The following is an 18,256-nucleotide window of genomic DNA, read 5'->3' on the forward strand; positions in this document are numbered from 1 at the left end:
CCGCTTCTCCTGACATCATTCTGTTGCTTCGTCCATCGTCGTTCCTTCTTCGCGGTGCCGCGGCGCCATCCTCAACCGTTCTTCTCGTTGTGCCATCGACCCGAACAAGTTCTTCATTGTGCGAAATCGCAACCGTGAAATTGTGGTTGACGATTTGTTTTCACAGGTTTTGGTTTGAAAGCGTGTGGGGCATGTGGATCCCGTTATTTTTTCATTAAAATTAAAATAAATAATTTTTTAAATTAGGATAATCCATTGGATTATTTGGATGGTCTGGATTTGTTCAACTTTGTGAAACTTTGTGAATCGCAACAGCAGTAAATCTGAATATGTTAGGGTGCCTTTGTTCTACTTGGAGTGGAGTCGTATTTATAATGTCAAGTGAAAAAAATAATATGTTATGGAGTAGAGTAGTATATAAGTAGTAATTTATTTCTGACCGTTAAAAAAAAAGTACTGTAATTTATTTCTAAACCATAGTTTTGTCAAAACAAATTATTTAATTTTTGTCTTATGATATTCATTTATATTTTTTTTTTTTGTTAATGTCAAGTTTCGAACTAAGCAGGGACGGATCCAGGAATTTTAGTAAGTGGGGTCAAAATTATAACGTAAAAAAATATAAATTGTTATTTATATAATTTTAACATTTTCTTTTACAAAATTACTTATTTTGGTTTATTAGTCAATACTTTTAAGATACTCATAAGTATTATAAATTAGTCTTATTAACTTTATATTTGTTATAGTGCAATAAATTGACTATATAAAAATGATAATACCAAATATATGGGGTCACATTGCATAAATAATACTAATATTAACTAAAAATATAATAGGCAAGTGGGGTCGGCTGACCCCACTGCCCCCACACTAGATCCGTCCCTGGAACCAAGTACCGTGACTCCTTAACCAAGGGGCTATCTGGGAAACAGGCATATTCATTTGTATTTCAAATTATATAATTTTTATTTTAACTAGCGGGTCAGGAAGGCGCATTCCGCGTCTGACCGTGTCTAACTTATGTTCAATAAAATATTTTTGTTAGTAAAAAAAAGATGTGTCTTATATTATAGTGAGTTTGTTAATAAAAGATTTTTGTTGCTATTAAAAAAAAATCAAGGATATTGTTGGTATTATGAAAAGTTCACACCAAAACTCATGTTATCCTCTTTATATATATATAGTATAGATAAAATATAAAAAATCTTAATATGTATCAACTCTTTTTTTTTTTACTTAATTTTTTTTACTTAATTAATTTGTATATTGCTGGCAAATTATAATATGATGATTATGATTGATTGGTAGTATATAGATATTTTTTAAATTGATTGTTTATGTGAATTTTTATTTACGCAAATAAACTTATGATTTTTCTTTATTCATAACAATAGTTACAATGCAGTTATTCATCTAATCATTGTGTATCTCGATGTCGGGGTTGAATCGGCCTATCACTTATTCATCTCGTGCAGTATCTTTGGTTCTATTTGGGATTTAGTTTGTACTTGGATTGATATCTCATCGACGGGTTCTACTTCTATACGGGATCATTTTGTTCAGTTTACTTTCTCTGCTGGTGGATTTAGAGCACGTCGGTCTTTTTTGCAACTCATTTAGCTTGTTAGCGTTTGGGTTGTGTGGACGGAAATAAATCACAGATTGTTTAGGGGCTCAACCAGTACTCCTCATCAGTTGTTGGACAAGATCAAACTATTTTCTTATAGGTGGTTGAAGACGACGAGTGTGGCTTTAGTCTTGAACTACCATAGTTGGTGGTCTAGTCTTTTGTTATGTTTGAGCCTTGTATGATTATTTGTATTTCTTTCTACGACTCTTTGTAAACATTGGCCGTCTATCTTGTGCTAGATATATATATCATTTTGGTTTCTTAAAAAAAAAAAAAAAATAGTTACAATGTAGTTAGAAATTTTATCAAAAAATGTACCAAAAAAAAAAAAGAAATTTTATCAAAAATATTTATTGTTAGGAGGATTGGGATTCGATGCAATAAAAAAATATTAAATGTAGAAAGAGAGAAAGGCATAGTAAACAAAGTAATAATATAAGAAAAATAGTATTTTGCTAAAAAAAAATGTCCCAGTACCAGTGGTAACTTTTTTTTTTTTTTGGTCAAAACAAGTGGTAATCTTATTTTGTTAAATCTTTCGCAATACTATCTTTCTATATTTTTTATATTTATTTTTTGTTATTATGGCAATAAATTAATAGAGCTTAGCTATTAGTAGAGTTTTGTTATTATGGCAAAACTTGATGCAATGCAAATTTGCACTGAAATATAATATTTAATTAATGGGCAACCCATCAGTATGATCCCTTCATAATTATACCGGGATACTTGTTAAGCATAATAAGAAAAGAAATTAAGGATAAAATTAATGTTTAAAAGATAACATTTTGTATTTTTAAGATATTAAATGTATTGTGTCAAAAAAAAAATTAAATGTATAAATTTTAAGATGAAACCTTATTAATATGTTTAACTAATGTGTGCAAAGTAATTATAGTATTGAGCTTGACTATTGAATCATAATAATACTCTATTGATTAGGAATTTAACTAAATGAAAATAAGTTTAGACCAAAAACTTCACAATACTATAACCAAAAAAATCAATCTCAAAAGCATTTTCTATTTTTTCAAATAAAGTTAGGATTTGTGGAAAAAAAATTATTTTAAACAAAATCAAGCTAAGAATTTTTGGTAAAATACACATGCTTTTGTCCACCAAAAAAGTTACTATGGTAAAATACACACCTGTCTTTTGTCAAGGATGAAGGGTGTTATTGTAAAGGGTTTTATAACAAGTCAAATAAATATATGTATATTAAAAGGGGAGTTTGATGAAAGTACAAAAGCAAGTATTTTTGTTATATCGTATCCACAGGGACTAGTGTGATATCAAACGTTGATTCGCAATTTCCATGATTTTAAGTGCGGGTTTTAAATGGTTTTTGTTTCGGAACATAAAAACGTGCGAGATATTATAAAGATTAAAACTTTCAGATAAAAGGAGTTGTCGGGACTAGACAACGCGGTATGACTGTTGAATCAGATGGGTTCCCTTAGGAAACGATCACTTTAATAGATTAGCTTTAATAGTTTTGATTTTTCTGTTAATAGAGAGAATAGGATACGCTGTACTTTATGGGATGATTATGGTGTGAAAATGCAGCAATTTATCGATAGTCATGACCCATATCTGCCTGTGATAATCATACTTCAGTTGTGCAAACTTAAGAAATTTCTTGGTAAGGAAAATTTGAATAATTTGAATTTGATTTCTAGGATCTGCATCAAGTGAATTTATTTTTTCATGCTCCATTAGGTTCCATGGGAATTTCAAATTCTTTCTATGGATCGGAATCGTTCTTAAATGCTGAGATTCTTGGAGTAGCTAGCTACATAGAAAGGTGATTCTAATGTATATCTTTGCTTGTGCTTTCTTGCTTAAGTGTGTAATTTATTTTTTTTTAACAGATGAATGCTGCAAATGTGGAGTTAACTCAATTGGTTAGTCAAATGACTGGACCTGCCGTCATCAATGTGGCTGATGATTTGCTGCAGACACCCAAGATTACTATTGAAGATCTAATTGAATCTACTCAGGTTAATGGAAATTGTTGACTACAAATGGAGCATGCATAGATCATTGTAACCGATACTGAGATACTAACTATGTTTGTTGCATTTTGATTTTATTGACATAACAAATAATTCTCAAGAAGATGCAGAATCTGAGTTTCTTATTCCAAAAAGTTGCTTCTGAATTCTATTGATACTATTGAGAAGGCTCTGGCATAAGAATTGATGAAACTTTCCCACATTGATGTTTATGAGGTGAAGAAAAAATTAGGAAATTCTTGAAGCATAGTTGAAGTTAAAGAGGGTTTTTATCTGACATTAGAAGTAGTGATTTAGAGGTGAGGTAGAAAGGAAATTTGGATGAAATCCTCTTCTAATGATATTTCCAATATTCCAATTGATTCATCCTTGGATTTTGTACTCTTTCATACGTTTGCAATGTACAAGAAGAATGTTTTATCAAATTGTATAGTGATTTCCTTACTCTTTCGAATTTATTGGTTTTAGAATTCATGATGATGCTTTCTTTGATAGGATATATGATATATATATATATATATATATATATATATATATATATATATATATATATATATATATATATATATATATAGCTCTATTATTCAAAAGCAAGTTTTGCAAATTAATTGACTCACTTTTTTGTCAAAATCATTTGTGTTCATGGTGATTTTGAATCAATTGTAGACATATGTATGTGACCTGTGTTATCATAGAAGACATATTAGTGAACTGTTGCTCGAATTGTGTGGAACTATGTGATGATTTTTTTGGAGTGGTAGCATATTAGTGATTTTTTTGGATTTTGAATCAATTCAAGAACATTTTGCTATGACTTATGATTTGTTTGGAATGGTAGCGTGATCTCTTTCAAAAGCATGTTTGCTTTGCAAGTATAAGATGTGATTTAAACTTGCCCATTTACATAATTCAGTTTGATTTAGCATATTATAAAAAATACTATTGGTCTCTATGAGCATGATCAAACAAACTTGCTAAATACATAAAGTTACAAAATCAATTGCTTCAAATAGCTTCTAGCACTAGATTTGCAGGAAAGATAAACGAACCTATAAAATCACTTTGTGCAACTTTATTGTGTCAACAATTTATATAAATTAGAGGCATATTAAAACAAACATTATTGGTCGGTATGAGCATGATATCTTTTATTAGTACTTGGGTCTTTGAAGGCTCTACTATGAAATTCGATTCGATGTCACTGAGCCATTTCTATTTGTCTTTTAGAACCATATTAATTGCGCAAAAAAATGGTAAATATTAAATTTTATACATGTCTCGGGTCTTTGAAGACTCTACTATAAAATTCGATGTGACCATACCATCCAACAATAGGGTGGTTCACTTTTGTATATAATTTGGTTTTTAAGTTTGTTTGCTCTTTTAAATCATTGATGTTTGTCTTTTAGAACCATATTAATTGCACACAAAAAAAGAGTAAAAATTAAATTTTAAACATTTAACGGGTCTTTGAAGCCTCTACTATAAAATTCGATATGAAGACAAGAAATTGGATCTAGAAGACAAGAAATGCATTTACAAGGTACGGATAAAATTGGATCTAGAAGACAAGAAATGCATTTATAATTTTTCGATATAACTTTGAAATGTTCCGATTCTATTTTTGTTCATTTTTATCAGGGTACCTTACCAGATGGCACAGAAGTTGCTGCCAAAAGGCTTTCAGAAACATCAGGTCAAGGTTCAGGGGAGTTCAAAAATGAAGTAAGATTCATAGCTAAACTGCAACACAGAAACCTCGTGAAACTCTTGGGTTGCTGCATTGAGGGAGACGAAAAAATACTAGTATATGAGTACATGCCAAATTCAAGCCTTGACTTTCACCTTTTCAGTATGTTTAGTTTCGACAAACCCTATTCATCCCATTTGCTTTAATGATTGTATTCTTTCACTTGCTCCGCTTTACTTCTAATTGATAAAAAACAAGTTTGGAACTAAATACAAAAATTGAAACAACAAAAGGAATAATCATAATTGGGCACATTTTGCACTGTTCAATACCATAACCAGAATAACACATTGAAATATATCATATCCGGTGTTATTATCAACAATAGTATGACTACAATGTTCCTTTACTTGACAGATAAGGAAAAACAAAAACATCTATGTTGGAAATTACGACTAAGCATTATCAATGGAATTGCAAAAGGACTGCTTTACCTTCATGAGGATTCTCGACTTAGAGTAATCCATAGAGATCTGAAAGCCAAAAATGAAATGAATCCAAAAATATCTGATTTTGGATTGGCAAGGACATTTGAAAAAGACCAATGTCTGACAAAAACAAAAAGAGTTATTGGCACCTAGTAAGAGCTATTGAAAACTCATTAAACAAATAATTAGAAAAATTTACGTGATTCAAAACTGACAGTGTTCTATTGATTTTATTCAGTGGATACATGGCTCCAGAATACGCAATGGCTGGGTTATTTTCAGTGAAATCTGATGTTTTCAGCTTTGGAGTTCTTTTATTAGAAATAATTTATGGAAAAAGAAATGGCGAATTCGTTCTTTCAGAACATATGCAAAGTCTTCTATTATATGTGAGTTTTCGTTATCACATCTCATCAACAAATTGATATTAGATGGAGAAAGAAATGTGCAATGACCCAAATATTCCAAGAGAAAAATAGTCTTCAAACTTTTATGATCCAAATGTCCACAGAGCTATGATGACACCAATGTATTTTTTACATTTTTAACAAAATATTTCAAATCAAAGTTTCTAAATATCCACATATGTATGCAGACATGGAAACTCTGGTGTGATGGGAAATGTTTAGAATTAATCGATCCTTTCCACAAAAAGACGTTCATTGAAAGTGAAGTCTTGAAGTGCATACACATTGGTTTATTGTGCGTACAAGAAGATGCAGCGGATCGACCAACCATGGCCACTGTTGTTCGCATGCTAGGGAGTGACATAGTAGACCTTCCAAAACCCACGCAACCAGCATTTTCAGTTGGGAGAATGTCCAAGAATGAAGATAGAACTTCAAAAAATCCTAAGGATAATTCTGTTGATAAAGAAACCATAACTATTGTTTCACCTAGATAGTAGATGTTATGGTTTAGCTTGTGCCAGATTCGGAAATGTTTTGAGTTCTTTTAGAAATAGATTTGAAGTCATTCTTATTTTCCGTTTCTATCTTTTACAATTTACTCCAAAAAAATTATTCTAACCCCATAATCTATGTCAGATCCGTCATCTGTCAATATCATCAGCAGCCTTCAATCTTAATAGTCTTTCCAAGAAACAATATATCATGTATCCTAAGTATTAAAAGATTAATTGCCAAAGGCTAAACAAAGTATAAAACCTACAAAACAGAAATCTAACTAAAATTTCAAAAAACAGGTTATCCAAAAGCTTACAGAAAACACAAGAAAGCAGCAAACACAACACCTTGTTCAACCACGGCATCTGCAAAGAATGCAATAAACCTTACTTGTCTTTATGCTGCACTCAAAATCATGGAAATGGTGTTGGCCTTGTGACCTGAGATAGATAAAACAAATAACCATACAGAAACATGAGAAGTGGGGTTTGATTTTTGTAATGTCAAATGGCATATCATAAAACAGAAAGGGTGGAGTTATTAATCTTGATTAGATATTTAAAAAATCAAAGATTATTATGCATATTCACACTTTATTTTAATATTCTCCAAGTTCAATTTAAAATTGATGCATATCTAACAACACTGACAATAAAAAAAGGAAAAACAAATCAGTATATTCAGAACGAAGGTAATTCTCATGAGCTATCTTGGAGAGCTTATAAAAATAAGCTGAAAAGAGCTTGTGAACATGTGTACAGAAAAATATCATTTTTATTTGTTTCGACGCATCTTGGAAAATCTTTAGACACTTCTCAGACATATATACTTGAGTTAATGATTTGAGAATGCAATGATGATCAATGAAGGATTACATCAATAAAGATGAAAAACCATCGTATCTTGTTCTAGAATTTTTTATAATAAAATAAATTGCTCAATTCACACATACACACAAATAATGTTCATATTTTATTTAATTATAATAAATAAATATGTATTGGTGTTATGTCAGGTGTCTGTTTCATATTCATGCTTCATAGGCTAATTCAATATTGACGGCTGTATGGTTAACTTGCAGTCTTTGATAGAAATAAAAGTTTATTAATCTGTAGTTGACTAATATGTCCTCGTATCTGAATTTTCTAATATACAGAGAAGCAGAAAAAGGTTCACACAATAAAATAGAAAAGACTAATCAAAAGTCTGTGGTCCCTATGGATTTTCAACGGCATGGGATATCACTACACAATACAGTAACCTTTGTGCTAACATATGTTAAAGGAAAAACAAAACTCACAACCATGAAAACCTTACAGCAGAACATGACTTGTACTGCAAGGTTTATTAGCTTCATTCTCCTCTTCCTCTTCCTCTTCATGACCATATCAAGTGCACAATCACCATTATACTGGTACACTCTTTGCCAGAACTCAACACAAAAAACCAACAACACTTCATACCAATCCAACGTTAACAACTTCCTTTCATGGATAAACACTGATTCTGCCAAAGGCACAGTATCCAATCACAACACCATGGGCACCAACAACAGTGATCATGACAATGTTTATGGGTTCTACGATTGTAGGGGTGACATCACAGGAAGTTTCTGTCAATTTTGTATCAATACTGCTGTTAGAGAAATCGCTCAACGTTGTCCCAACAGTGTCTCGGCAATGATATGGTATGATATATGCATCATTGGTTACTCTAACCAAAACTCCTCGGGAAAAGTAATTGTAACCCCATCATGGAATATAACCGGATCCGAAAACGTTAAGGATTCAACAGAACTTGGGAGAGCAGAGAATGAAATGACGAGTTTGATAGACAAAGTGACTACAGAAGACAATCCCAATTGGGCAACGGGTGAATACAATTGGAGTAACACTGAGAAAAGGTATGGTTTAGTGCAGTGTAATAGAGAGCTTAGTAAGGATGGGTGCAGACAGTGTTTGGGGGCTATGTTGGATGTAGTTCCTCAGTGCTGTGGAACAAAAGTAACATGGGTAGTTGCATCTCCTAGTTGTGGAATGAAGATTGATAATTATAGGTTCTACCAACTGCAAACAGGATCTCTTTCTCCATTGCCAAATCCAGGTAACATAAATGGTTGGTATGTTAATTTGGAATCCTTTCAAGGTTTTGAATTGCAGAAAGATATCGTGATTGCGTAGACCTCAAAATTCTTAATGTTTGTTACAAAGGCTTAGTCACACATGCAAAATAATTGTAGACTTATTTGCTGATTGCAATGAAGACTTGCTTTATAAACTCTGTCTCTCAGAGATCTCCATTAAGATTTTTAAGGTCTTTGCAATCGCGATAAACTCCCCCCCGGTAAAGTCATTCTTCTTTGTCTCTTGAATCTTCCAAAAAATAATCTATTTCATGATAAACTTCCAATACACAGAGAATATTTAAAAATAATGCTGTTAAAATCACATTATTTAAAACTTAGGACTTTTTTTTTTATTGTTATTATCAAGAGGTCATGCAGGAAGCTCTAATATTTGACCAACAAGCAAAAATGTAAAAACACAATTTCAACAAATTGCAAAATATATTAACCGAATTCGACATAAATTGAGAAGAAAAATATGTAACATTTTCATCTACAATATTGTTGCAGGCAAGAAAGAAGGTGCAAGTAATACAAAAACCTTGATCATCAGCTTAGTAATTGTACTGGTGGGCATAGCTCTACTAAGTTTTGTCTACTACTACTGGAGAAAGAATGAATTAGGTAAAGGTAATTATAACAAGTTACATGCATGTTGAAATTGAAAGACTCTAAATTTATTTCACTAAATTACCTATGACAATAAGTGCCTATTCAAACTTACGAGCTAGGTCTTTTGCGGTTGAAGATCACTCCTGTGTCTTTTCATGATCATGTTCAGAGAGAAGATTCAATGAAAGGAGACATTCCTACAATCCCATTAACTATAATTCAACAGGCCACGGATAACTTTTCAGAGTCATCTAAATTGGGAGAAGGTGGATTTGGCCCTGTTTACAAGGTATGAATAAATTGGATCCAAAAGTGTTCAAGGCATTTACAGTATTCTTTTATAAGATTGCCATCGTCCTATCCTATTTTATCATTTTCCTCTTTATATCAGGGTACTTTACCAGATGGCACAGAAGTTGCTGTCAAAAGGCTTTCAGAAACGTCAGGTCAAGGTTCAGAGGAGTTTAAGAATGAAGTAATACTAATAGCTAAATTGCAACACAGAAACCTCGTGAAACTCTTAGGTTGCTGCATTGAGGGAGATGAAAAAATACTAGTATATGAGTACATGCCAAACTCAAGCCTTGACTTTCACCTTTTCAGTATGTTTAGACAAACATTTTTCATCCCACTTGGATTAATGATTATATTCTATTACTTGCTCCGATAAGTTATCATTAATAAAAAAAAGGATTCGGAAATTGGGACTAAATATCAAAATTGAAACAATAAAAAATAATAATTGTAAATGAGAACATTTTCATTGTGATATAAATTGATATATCATATCCAATGATGTTTCCTGTAAAACAACTATAAAGGTAAAAGTGAACGATAGTCTATGTTGGTGTTATTATCAATTATCATAAATGACATTAATACAATGTTACTCTACTTGACAGATAAGGAAAAACATAAGCATCTAGACTGGAAATTACGACTAAGCATTATCAATGGAATTGCAAGAGGACTGCTTTACCTTCATGAGGATTCTCGACTTAGAGTAATCCATAGAGATCTGAAAGCCAGTAATGTCCTTCTCGATGATGAAATGAATCCAAAGATATCAGATTTCGGATTGGCAAGGACATTTGAAAAAGACCAATGTCTGACAAAAACAAAAAGAGTAATTGGCACCTAGTATGGGTTATTGGAAACTCTTCTAAAACATATATTGGAAAGTTTTACATGCTTCACATCTGACAGTGTTCTATTGATTTTATACGGCGGATACTGTTGGGGTTGATTGCAATGTAAGTCCACATTGCTAATGAATAAAAAAAAAGTCAAAGAAATTATATTGAAGAAGTCCCACATCGCTTAGAATGGTGAAGCAGTGAGGGAATCAAAACTATATAATGGACCTAAGTTCTTTGTTTATAATTGCACCAGTCAATAGCACTTTAAGCTTATATCTGACTTTTTTTTGTTTTTCTCTTGTACTCTTGTATTAGAGGGTTGAGAGATGTAGTTAGGTATTTGCTTTGGAGAGTGTGGGTGTATTGGGGGCCAAGGGAAGGTTGAGGGTAGTCTATGTGTTGTAACAATTTTCACATAGTGTTTATTCTCTGGTTGTCGGTTTTGACAACGACCGTGGTTTTTTTCTCCGATTTGGAGTTTCCACGTTATATTCTTGTGTTGTTGATTGTGTTCTTTTATTTTCTCTATGCCGGTTTTTCCCAACAACTGGTATCAGAGCTCTTGGTTTGATTCAGGAGGAGGGAGTTCCGCTGTGAAGTTTAGGCTAGAGAAAATTGATGGAAGAATCATGTTTGGCTTGTGGAAAATCCAGTCAAGGATGTGGTGATGCAATCTGGGTTACACAAGGTCAGCCTGGAGAGGTGGTGGTAATAATACTCAACATCAGTCTGGAGAGGCGGTGATAAGAATACTCGGGTTACGTCTGAAACAACAACTTATTATGAGGATGCGAAGGTGCTAGTGGAAGTTGAGAATCGGTGGAGTGTTGAGTCATATGAACTTTGGAAGCTCCTATCACATGTGTTTGAAGAAGAAATACTTTTGAATCCCTAGAGCTAGTTGAAGGTGGAGTTGTTCATCTTGGTGACGGAAAGCTTGTAAGGTTCAAGGTATGAGTGAGTTTCTTTTAACACAATGCGAGGTATTTTCTTGAACTTTGATGCATAGATAGTAGGTAGATACTTGTTAGATAGTTCTACTATTATTGGTTATACATCTGTTACTAGTGGTGATTCTCATGTTTTGGTTAAGTTGTGGATCTTCGGGTGGGTACTTGTTAGTGACATGAGTTTAGTTGGACTAGTGAAACAAGGTTTACTAGGTGATGTAACTAAACTGGAATTGTTGGAGCCTAACAATGGCCTGAAGGTGGTTTCACAGATGTTTGAAGTTGTTCAAGTGACAAATGAGCATCGGTTGACATGGATGCAAAGTGTGTGATGATAGCGTGCGGGCATTGGTTGGCATTGATGCAAGGTACGCGATTATCTCGATGGCTGATGAACTTCCGGAGAAAGCCAACATGGAAGTTGCACCATAAATTTTCAGCGAAGTTTCGAGATGAAATTCTTGGGATGGCTTGGTTCCAAGTGAAGAAAAATCTTGGGATGGTTTAGTTCCAAGTGAAGTATACTTTTTTTATGGTGGAATATGATTGTCGGTATAGACAATGGAAGCAGAAGATAATGATTGTCGGTGTAGACAATGAAGATTGAAGACCATTACAATCAAGGTGGAGATTGTTGGGGTTGATTGCAATGTAAGTCCCACATTGCTAATGAATAAAAAAAAAGGTCAAAGAAATTATATTGAAGAAGTCCCACATCGCTTAGAATGGTGAAGCAGTGAGGGAATCAAGACTATTTAATGGACCTAAGTTCTTTGTTTATAATTGCACCAGTCAATAGCACTTTAAGCTTATATCTGACTTTTTTTGTTTTTCTCTTGTACTCTTGTATTAGAGGGTTGAGAGATGTAGTTAGGTATTTGCTTTGGAGAGTGTGAGTGTATTGGGGGCCAAGGGAAGGTTGAGGGTAGTCTATGTGTTGTAACAATTTTCACATAGTGTTTATTCTCTGGTTGTCGGTTTTGACAACGACCGTGGTTTTTTTCTCCGATTTGGAGTTTTCACGTTATATTCTTGTGTTGTTGATTGTGTTCTTTTATTTTCTCTATGCCGGTTTTTCCCAACAGATACATGGCTCCAGAATACGCTATGGCTGGGTTATTTTCAGTGAAATCCGATGTTTTCAGCTTTGGAGTTCTTATATTAGAAATAATTTATGGAAGAAGAAATGGTGAATTCGTTCTTTCAGAACACATGCAAAGTCTTCTACTATATGTGAGTTTTCCTTATAACACATCTAATCAACAAATTAATATCAGACGGAGAAAGAAATGTGTAATGACTAATGACCCAATTATTCAAAGAGCACCACTTAATGTGGTTGTGCATGTTAGAATTGGCCTTAAATTAGAGGCTGTTTAGTTATATACATGAGTAGCAAGTCTGAAATTTCAGATCTGTGACGACACTTGGTCTAAATTCTAATAGCATATTATGAGCCAACTCTCCAAAAAGCTTGTGACTACACTAATGTATTTTTTAATTTTCTGACAAAAAGTTTCAAATCAAGTTTCTAAATATCCATATTTGTATGCAGACTTGGAAACTTTGGTGTGAAGGAAAAAGTTTAGAACTAATTGATCCGTTCCACAAAAATACATATATTGAAAGTGAAGTATTGAAGTGTATACACATTGGTTTATTGTGTGTACAAGAAGATGCAGCAGATCGACCAACTATGTCCAATGTTGTTCACTTGCTAGGTAGTGACACAGTAGCCCTTCAAATGATACCTTTGATTAAAATGATACCGCATATCTTCGAGGGTCTGCACCTCCCCAATGCCAAAATGGCCCCTTTCCAGTCAAATCCCAAGATATCCTCTTTCCCAATCATCCCTTCTATTTATATGAACGCTTATATGACAGTTATTTTCTATAAAAACTGCCTATTCTTATCTAACTACAGTTTCATAACAGTTATTTTCTATATAATCTGCCTAACAATAATAACTAACATGGCCCATTATTATTGTTATCCTAATTAAGGCCCATATCTAACACATTAATACAACTTTAATTAGTAATAATTCCCCCTTCCCCAATTATCTTTTTATTTTAAAAAAGTAAATAACCATTTTAAAGTTGTCGAGAAGCTACCCTAAATTTACTTGAAGGGTGATAGAGTTAAATTTTAGAGAAGAAAATTTTCTCATTCATATATTCAATGAATTAGTACAACGTATATATATTGCTTATGATAGCAGTTTAGGCAATTAGTCTATACATAATTATTACCTACAAATAAGCATGAAATATCTCAAATATATGATTCCTTATTAACATAGAATAGATCCCTAAAAATAAGCAATCAATTTCTCAACACGTCCCCTCAAGTTGGTGCATAGATATCCCACATGCCCAACTTGCTAACAAAATTTGAGAACACTCGACTTGAGACTGCTTTAGTTAGAATATCAGCCAATTGGTCCTCTGATCGGATCCTAGGTAATTCCAACATATTCTCATCCAATTTCTCCTTGATGAAGAATCTGTCTACTTCCACATGCTTGGTACGATCATGTTGAACCGGGTTATGAGTGAAGGGTTATCATGAGGTAGACTTTTAAAACTCTTTTAAAAATCAAACTCAAGAGCGGAAAAACCCCTTTACCTAGAACACTTAGAACAATAAGAATCACTATGAGTTCATATGTTTACCTCTTGAAGCGTCGAGGAGTTTGATCACGAGCGCTGCACAAACGACAAACGCCTCTACTCAGTCCACACGAAGAGCCCCTCCGTCTACAGTGCTAGCTGTGAATGATCGGAAGTAGAGAGATTGAGAGAACAAGAAATCCTAGTGCGGCTAGGTTTTCTAATTGTTTTTACGTGAAAAAATAAGTCACCACAAAGGTTCTATTTATAGAACCACTTGTATGTGCCATACCTTATGGTGTACTGTATTTCTCACTTAATTCCACCGTACCTTACGGTGTACCAAATTATAAATAAATCTCATCCATTTAATTAATCTCTCTACTATCTGTTCTTATGTGTGTGACCCTATAGGTTCTCGGAACGTTGGCAATAATATTAAATCACTATTTAATATTATAAACAGTGAGCGGTATCTAGCAACATATCACTGTTACCCAAGTGACGAGAATGTCATGTGATCTGACGTAACCTTTCCGTGATAATGATTATGTGTATAATTACCCCTTTGCCCTTATATCTATATTGAACACAAGGCATAGATTGTGTCACTCTTGTATGGTTCAATATCTTATTTCTTGATCCCAGAATATACTGAGCAACGAATAAGCTCAATATCTCATATTGACTTAGTTCGGCGTGGCCACGCATTTTATCAGTCATATTCCATCAAGAGGCCTACAGATACTGCTCCTGTTATGTAGGAGGAGCAAATTCCATCTAGGTCACTCATGTCCCTCAGCATGATTTGTGGAGTACCCATCAACCGACTTTATAGTCATCCTGTTACAGACAATGTTTGAACGGCAACTAAGTACTCTACTCCACATCTAGGGTCCATAGTGGTTTCAGGTTGAAGGGTGGTATACACCATTATCACTATGAGAATAACTTATGACACCTTTCATAACATACAATGTAGCATTCTCATGGCGGGTCAATCCAATATAAATATTACTCCTAATATTTATATCTATGTGAAGACTTGATATCTCATATCCATGACTCGTGAGATGAAGTCATCGGTCTACTCACATAATAGTCTCTATGTTTTACTGTTATCCCACATCACAGTAAAACTTGACTATGGATACTTTAAGAATAGTGTCATTATGTTTAATGGAGTCTCACTATTAAGTCACACTTAATGTTCCATTAATTAGACTAGCTATTCTAGGGACTTTTTTAGCTTGAAACAAACATAATAAATAAATGCCTTATTATATATATTAAATATATAAATCAAAGTCATCATACAAAAGACGATTCTATCAAAATAGATTGGCTTTTAGGGCTTACTCCAACAATCTCCCACTAGCACTAAAGCCAATCAGATATTAACTCAACATCTATTGGACTAGCGTCATCATCAAGCATCTTCTATGCAAGATTTTCTATTAGTGGATGAGAAACTCTTTCCTATGTTGGTACCCATTACATCTTCCAATTTACACTTTTGATCTTCTATAAAAAGAAATCAAGTGTCAAAACTTGTATTTGAATTGTTGGTGAGATCTGGTTTTCCGTTGCTTGCAAGATTAAACCATTACCATCTTTAATGAGGTCAAGGGAATCTGCAACGTAAGGAAAACAATTTTCTGCCTCATCTTATGAGACAAACGATTCAAATCATATATTTGACCTTTGTAATAGATATATCAATCTTCTGAAGCTTGTAAGCTTACAGATTTGACATCCGAGCATAAAGTTTATTCCAGACTACAATCTGGGTATACTGTTCTTCAGTTTTGGACAATCAATATCATTGTAACTCATTTACAATGATCATTTCCAGATCCGATCAAGAAGTCATCCTTAGTGATTTTAATATATCCATGGATATTCTTGATGGTGATCTAATGACAATCACTAGAAATAATTGGTACATATTGTTTATGCTAATAGCATATAGTACATCTGGTCTAGTACATATCATGATATACATGATCAATCCAATTGCCAAAGCATTTGGATACTTCTCATGCATCTCTTTCTCATCCAATGAGGTTGGATATTGTCTTTGAGACAAAAAATACATCATGTGATGTATGCAATAACTTCAATAAAATTAAGCACATGAGGTGTCTTTACACTTCATCAAATTTGTACATAGGCTAAGGTTGATATATGTCAACAATCTATCTCTATAGATCTTGATTCCTAACTTTTAGGAAGTCTCACCTAAGTATTTCATCAAGAAACAATTACCTAATCATGTCTTACATGTGTAGTGTATGAAAATTGTCTTGATGATCAGTACGTCATCCACATACAATACCAGATTAATTTAAATACTCCCACTAACTTTCTTGTGTGCACAAGATTTCCTTTATTAATCTTTGTTTTCATAAAACTTGATCAATAAAATTGATAATTCAACTTTGAGAAATTTGAACAAATTCACAAATGAATTTTGTAATTTATATACTTTTCTAGCATCCTTTAGATTAATAAAAACCCTATCCATATGTCAAATACATATGTAATGTCATTCTAATTAAGGAATAGAACCTCGTTATCTATCCGCCAGAAGTGTTATGGTGAGGCCATGTCCTTCAACTTTTGATAGGACATATTAGACTCATCTAGTTCTTGTGCTACTCGAACCGATAGTCCAACAACAACCTTGTGGAATTGATTCGTGTTCCAATTTTGAAAGCACATGTGTTTTGTGTTACTTGAATTTACTCAAGTTTTACGTCACTCCCACTGTCTCTTTTAGAGACATATTTCTTCTAAAGAAATATTTCAGTTCATGTAATAAAACAACTTTTATCCTAGAGAGTGTCGTAAAATTAGTATCCCTTAGGTACTTCCACAAATACACATTCATTCAATTTGGGATTAAGTTTATCTAATAAACCTTACAACCTCAAACTATCATAAAGTCAAATAAGGTACTCTTACCTCCATATCGAATATGGTGTCTTTATGATTTGATTTTTTGGAACTTGTTGTGGGTAAAGAATAACTGTAATTAAAATAATTTTTCAAAAAGAGTCGTAAGAGATATAAATGAACTATCTTATATGTAAACATGTCAAACATGATGTAATATAAATAGTTATTATTATACTTCTTATTTAAGCATTTACCATCACGACATGTTCGTATGGTCTAAATACTTTTCAAAATTTCCTTTACTTCATTCATTCATGAATTCTTTGAACAAATTCAAAGAATCATAGTTTGTGTCAAATACACATATTCACATCTATTAAACTTATTAGCAATGTAAATGAAGTAAGAGAAATGAAACAAGTAGTCCTTTTCTTGTCAATACAAGGTTTAGGCTCAATGCTTCTATTATTAAATGAAACTTAATAACAAGTATTTGGTTCCATGTTAAACTCAACTTATACGATCAATGAAACTATTTCATTCTAAACGTAAGTTGACTTTATCTATAGTCAAATTTTTACTTCTTTAAAACAATTTCATATTTCAATAAATATGAAATTTGCATCTAGTATCTTATACCTTAGATGTAAAAGTAAATAATTTAACTTTCTATAACAAGATGTATGAAGAAGTCTTACTTCTTTCTTCCATTTTGACTCTTTCAAAACTATTAGAAGTTTTTCTCGTATTTGAGAACAATTCTCAATATATGTACCAATTCAGGAACTCTTTTCCGAACCTTATGTCCTTCGTAAGGACCTTTAGTGAAATATAAACTATATGCCAAATATATCTAATTATGAAGATAAGAATATTTGTATCATGATTAAAACATATTTAACTAGGTCTTTAATTAAATATGCTCCCACTATTTTACTCAAAACAAATGACCCTCGACATTTGATTCGGAAAATCTCGTTGAAAATTTTCTAGTGGGAATGAGATCCATATTTCACTTTGTTTTAAGTCAGCGTTGGGCTGATTACACAAAACGTAGTTATTTAGGTAGGAAACTGTTTCCAATTGTATCTCATACAACTCTCATATCCTTTCCGTTGGGTGAATAACACTTATTTTAATCCATCATATGGAATAACCCAACATTTGCTTCTAAAGTCATATA

General features: G+C 32.8%; 2 protein-coding genes across 2 annotated transcripts in view; both read left to right on the plus strand.

Annotated features, from left to right (window-relative positions):
* The first annotated feature begins 3,063 nt into the window (after positions 1-3,063).
* Positions 3,064-6,757, plus strand: LOC123895972 (cysteine-rich receptor-like protein kinase 10). Its single transcript, XM_045946435.1, has 8 exons — positions 3,064-3,083; positions 3,148-3,275; positions 3,353-3,417; positions 3,505-3,633; positions 5,290-5,500; positions 5,756-5,978; positions 6,065-6,215; positions 6,422-6,757. Exons 1-8 carry the CDS (start codon positions 3,064-3,066, stop codon positions 6,728-6,730), a joined length of 1,236 nt encoding a protein of 411 aa, XP_045802391.1. The 3' UTR covers positions 6,731-6,757.
* Positions 6,758-7,650: 893 nt separating this feature from the next.
* LOC123894541 (cysteine-rich receptor-like protein kinase 10) overlaps positions 7,651-18,256 on the plus strand; it is an 86,888-nt gene continuing 76,282 nt past the window's right edge. The window contains exons 1-3 of the mRNA XM_045944560.1: positions 7,651-8,834; positions 9,367-9,486; positions 9,588-9,757. Of these exons, the coding sequence (XP_045800516.1) occupies positions 7,856-8,834; positions 9,367-9,486; positions 9,588-9,757 (1,269 nt within the window). The 5' untranslated portion in view covers positions 7,651-7,855. The remainder of the gene's footprint in view (positions 8,835-9,366; positions 9,487-9,587; positions 9,758-18,256) is intronic.

Source organism: Trifolium pratense, linkage group LG7 (genome assembly GCF_020283565.1).
Source record: "Trifolium pratense cultivar HEN17-A07 linkage group LG7, ARS_RC_1.1, whole genome shotgun sequence".
Lineage (NCBI taxonomy): Eukaryota > Viridiplantae > Streptophyta > Magnoliopsida > Fabales > Fabaceae > Trifolium > Trifolium pratense.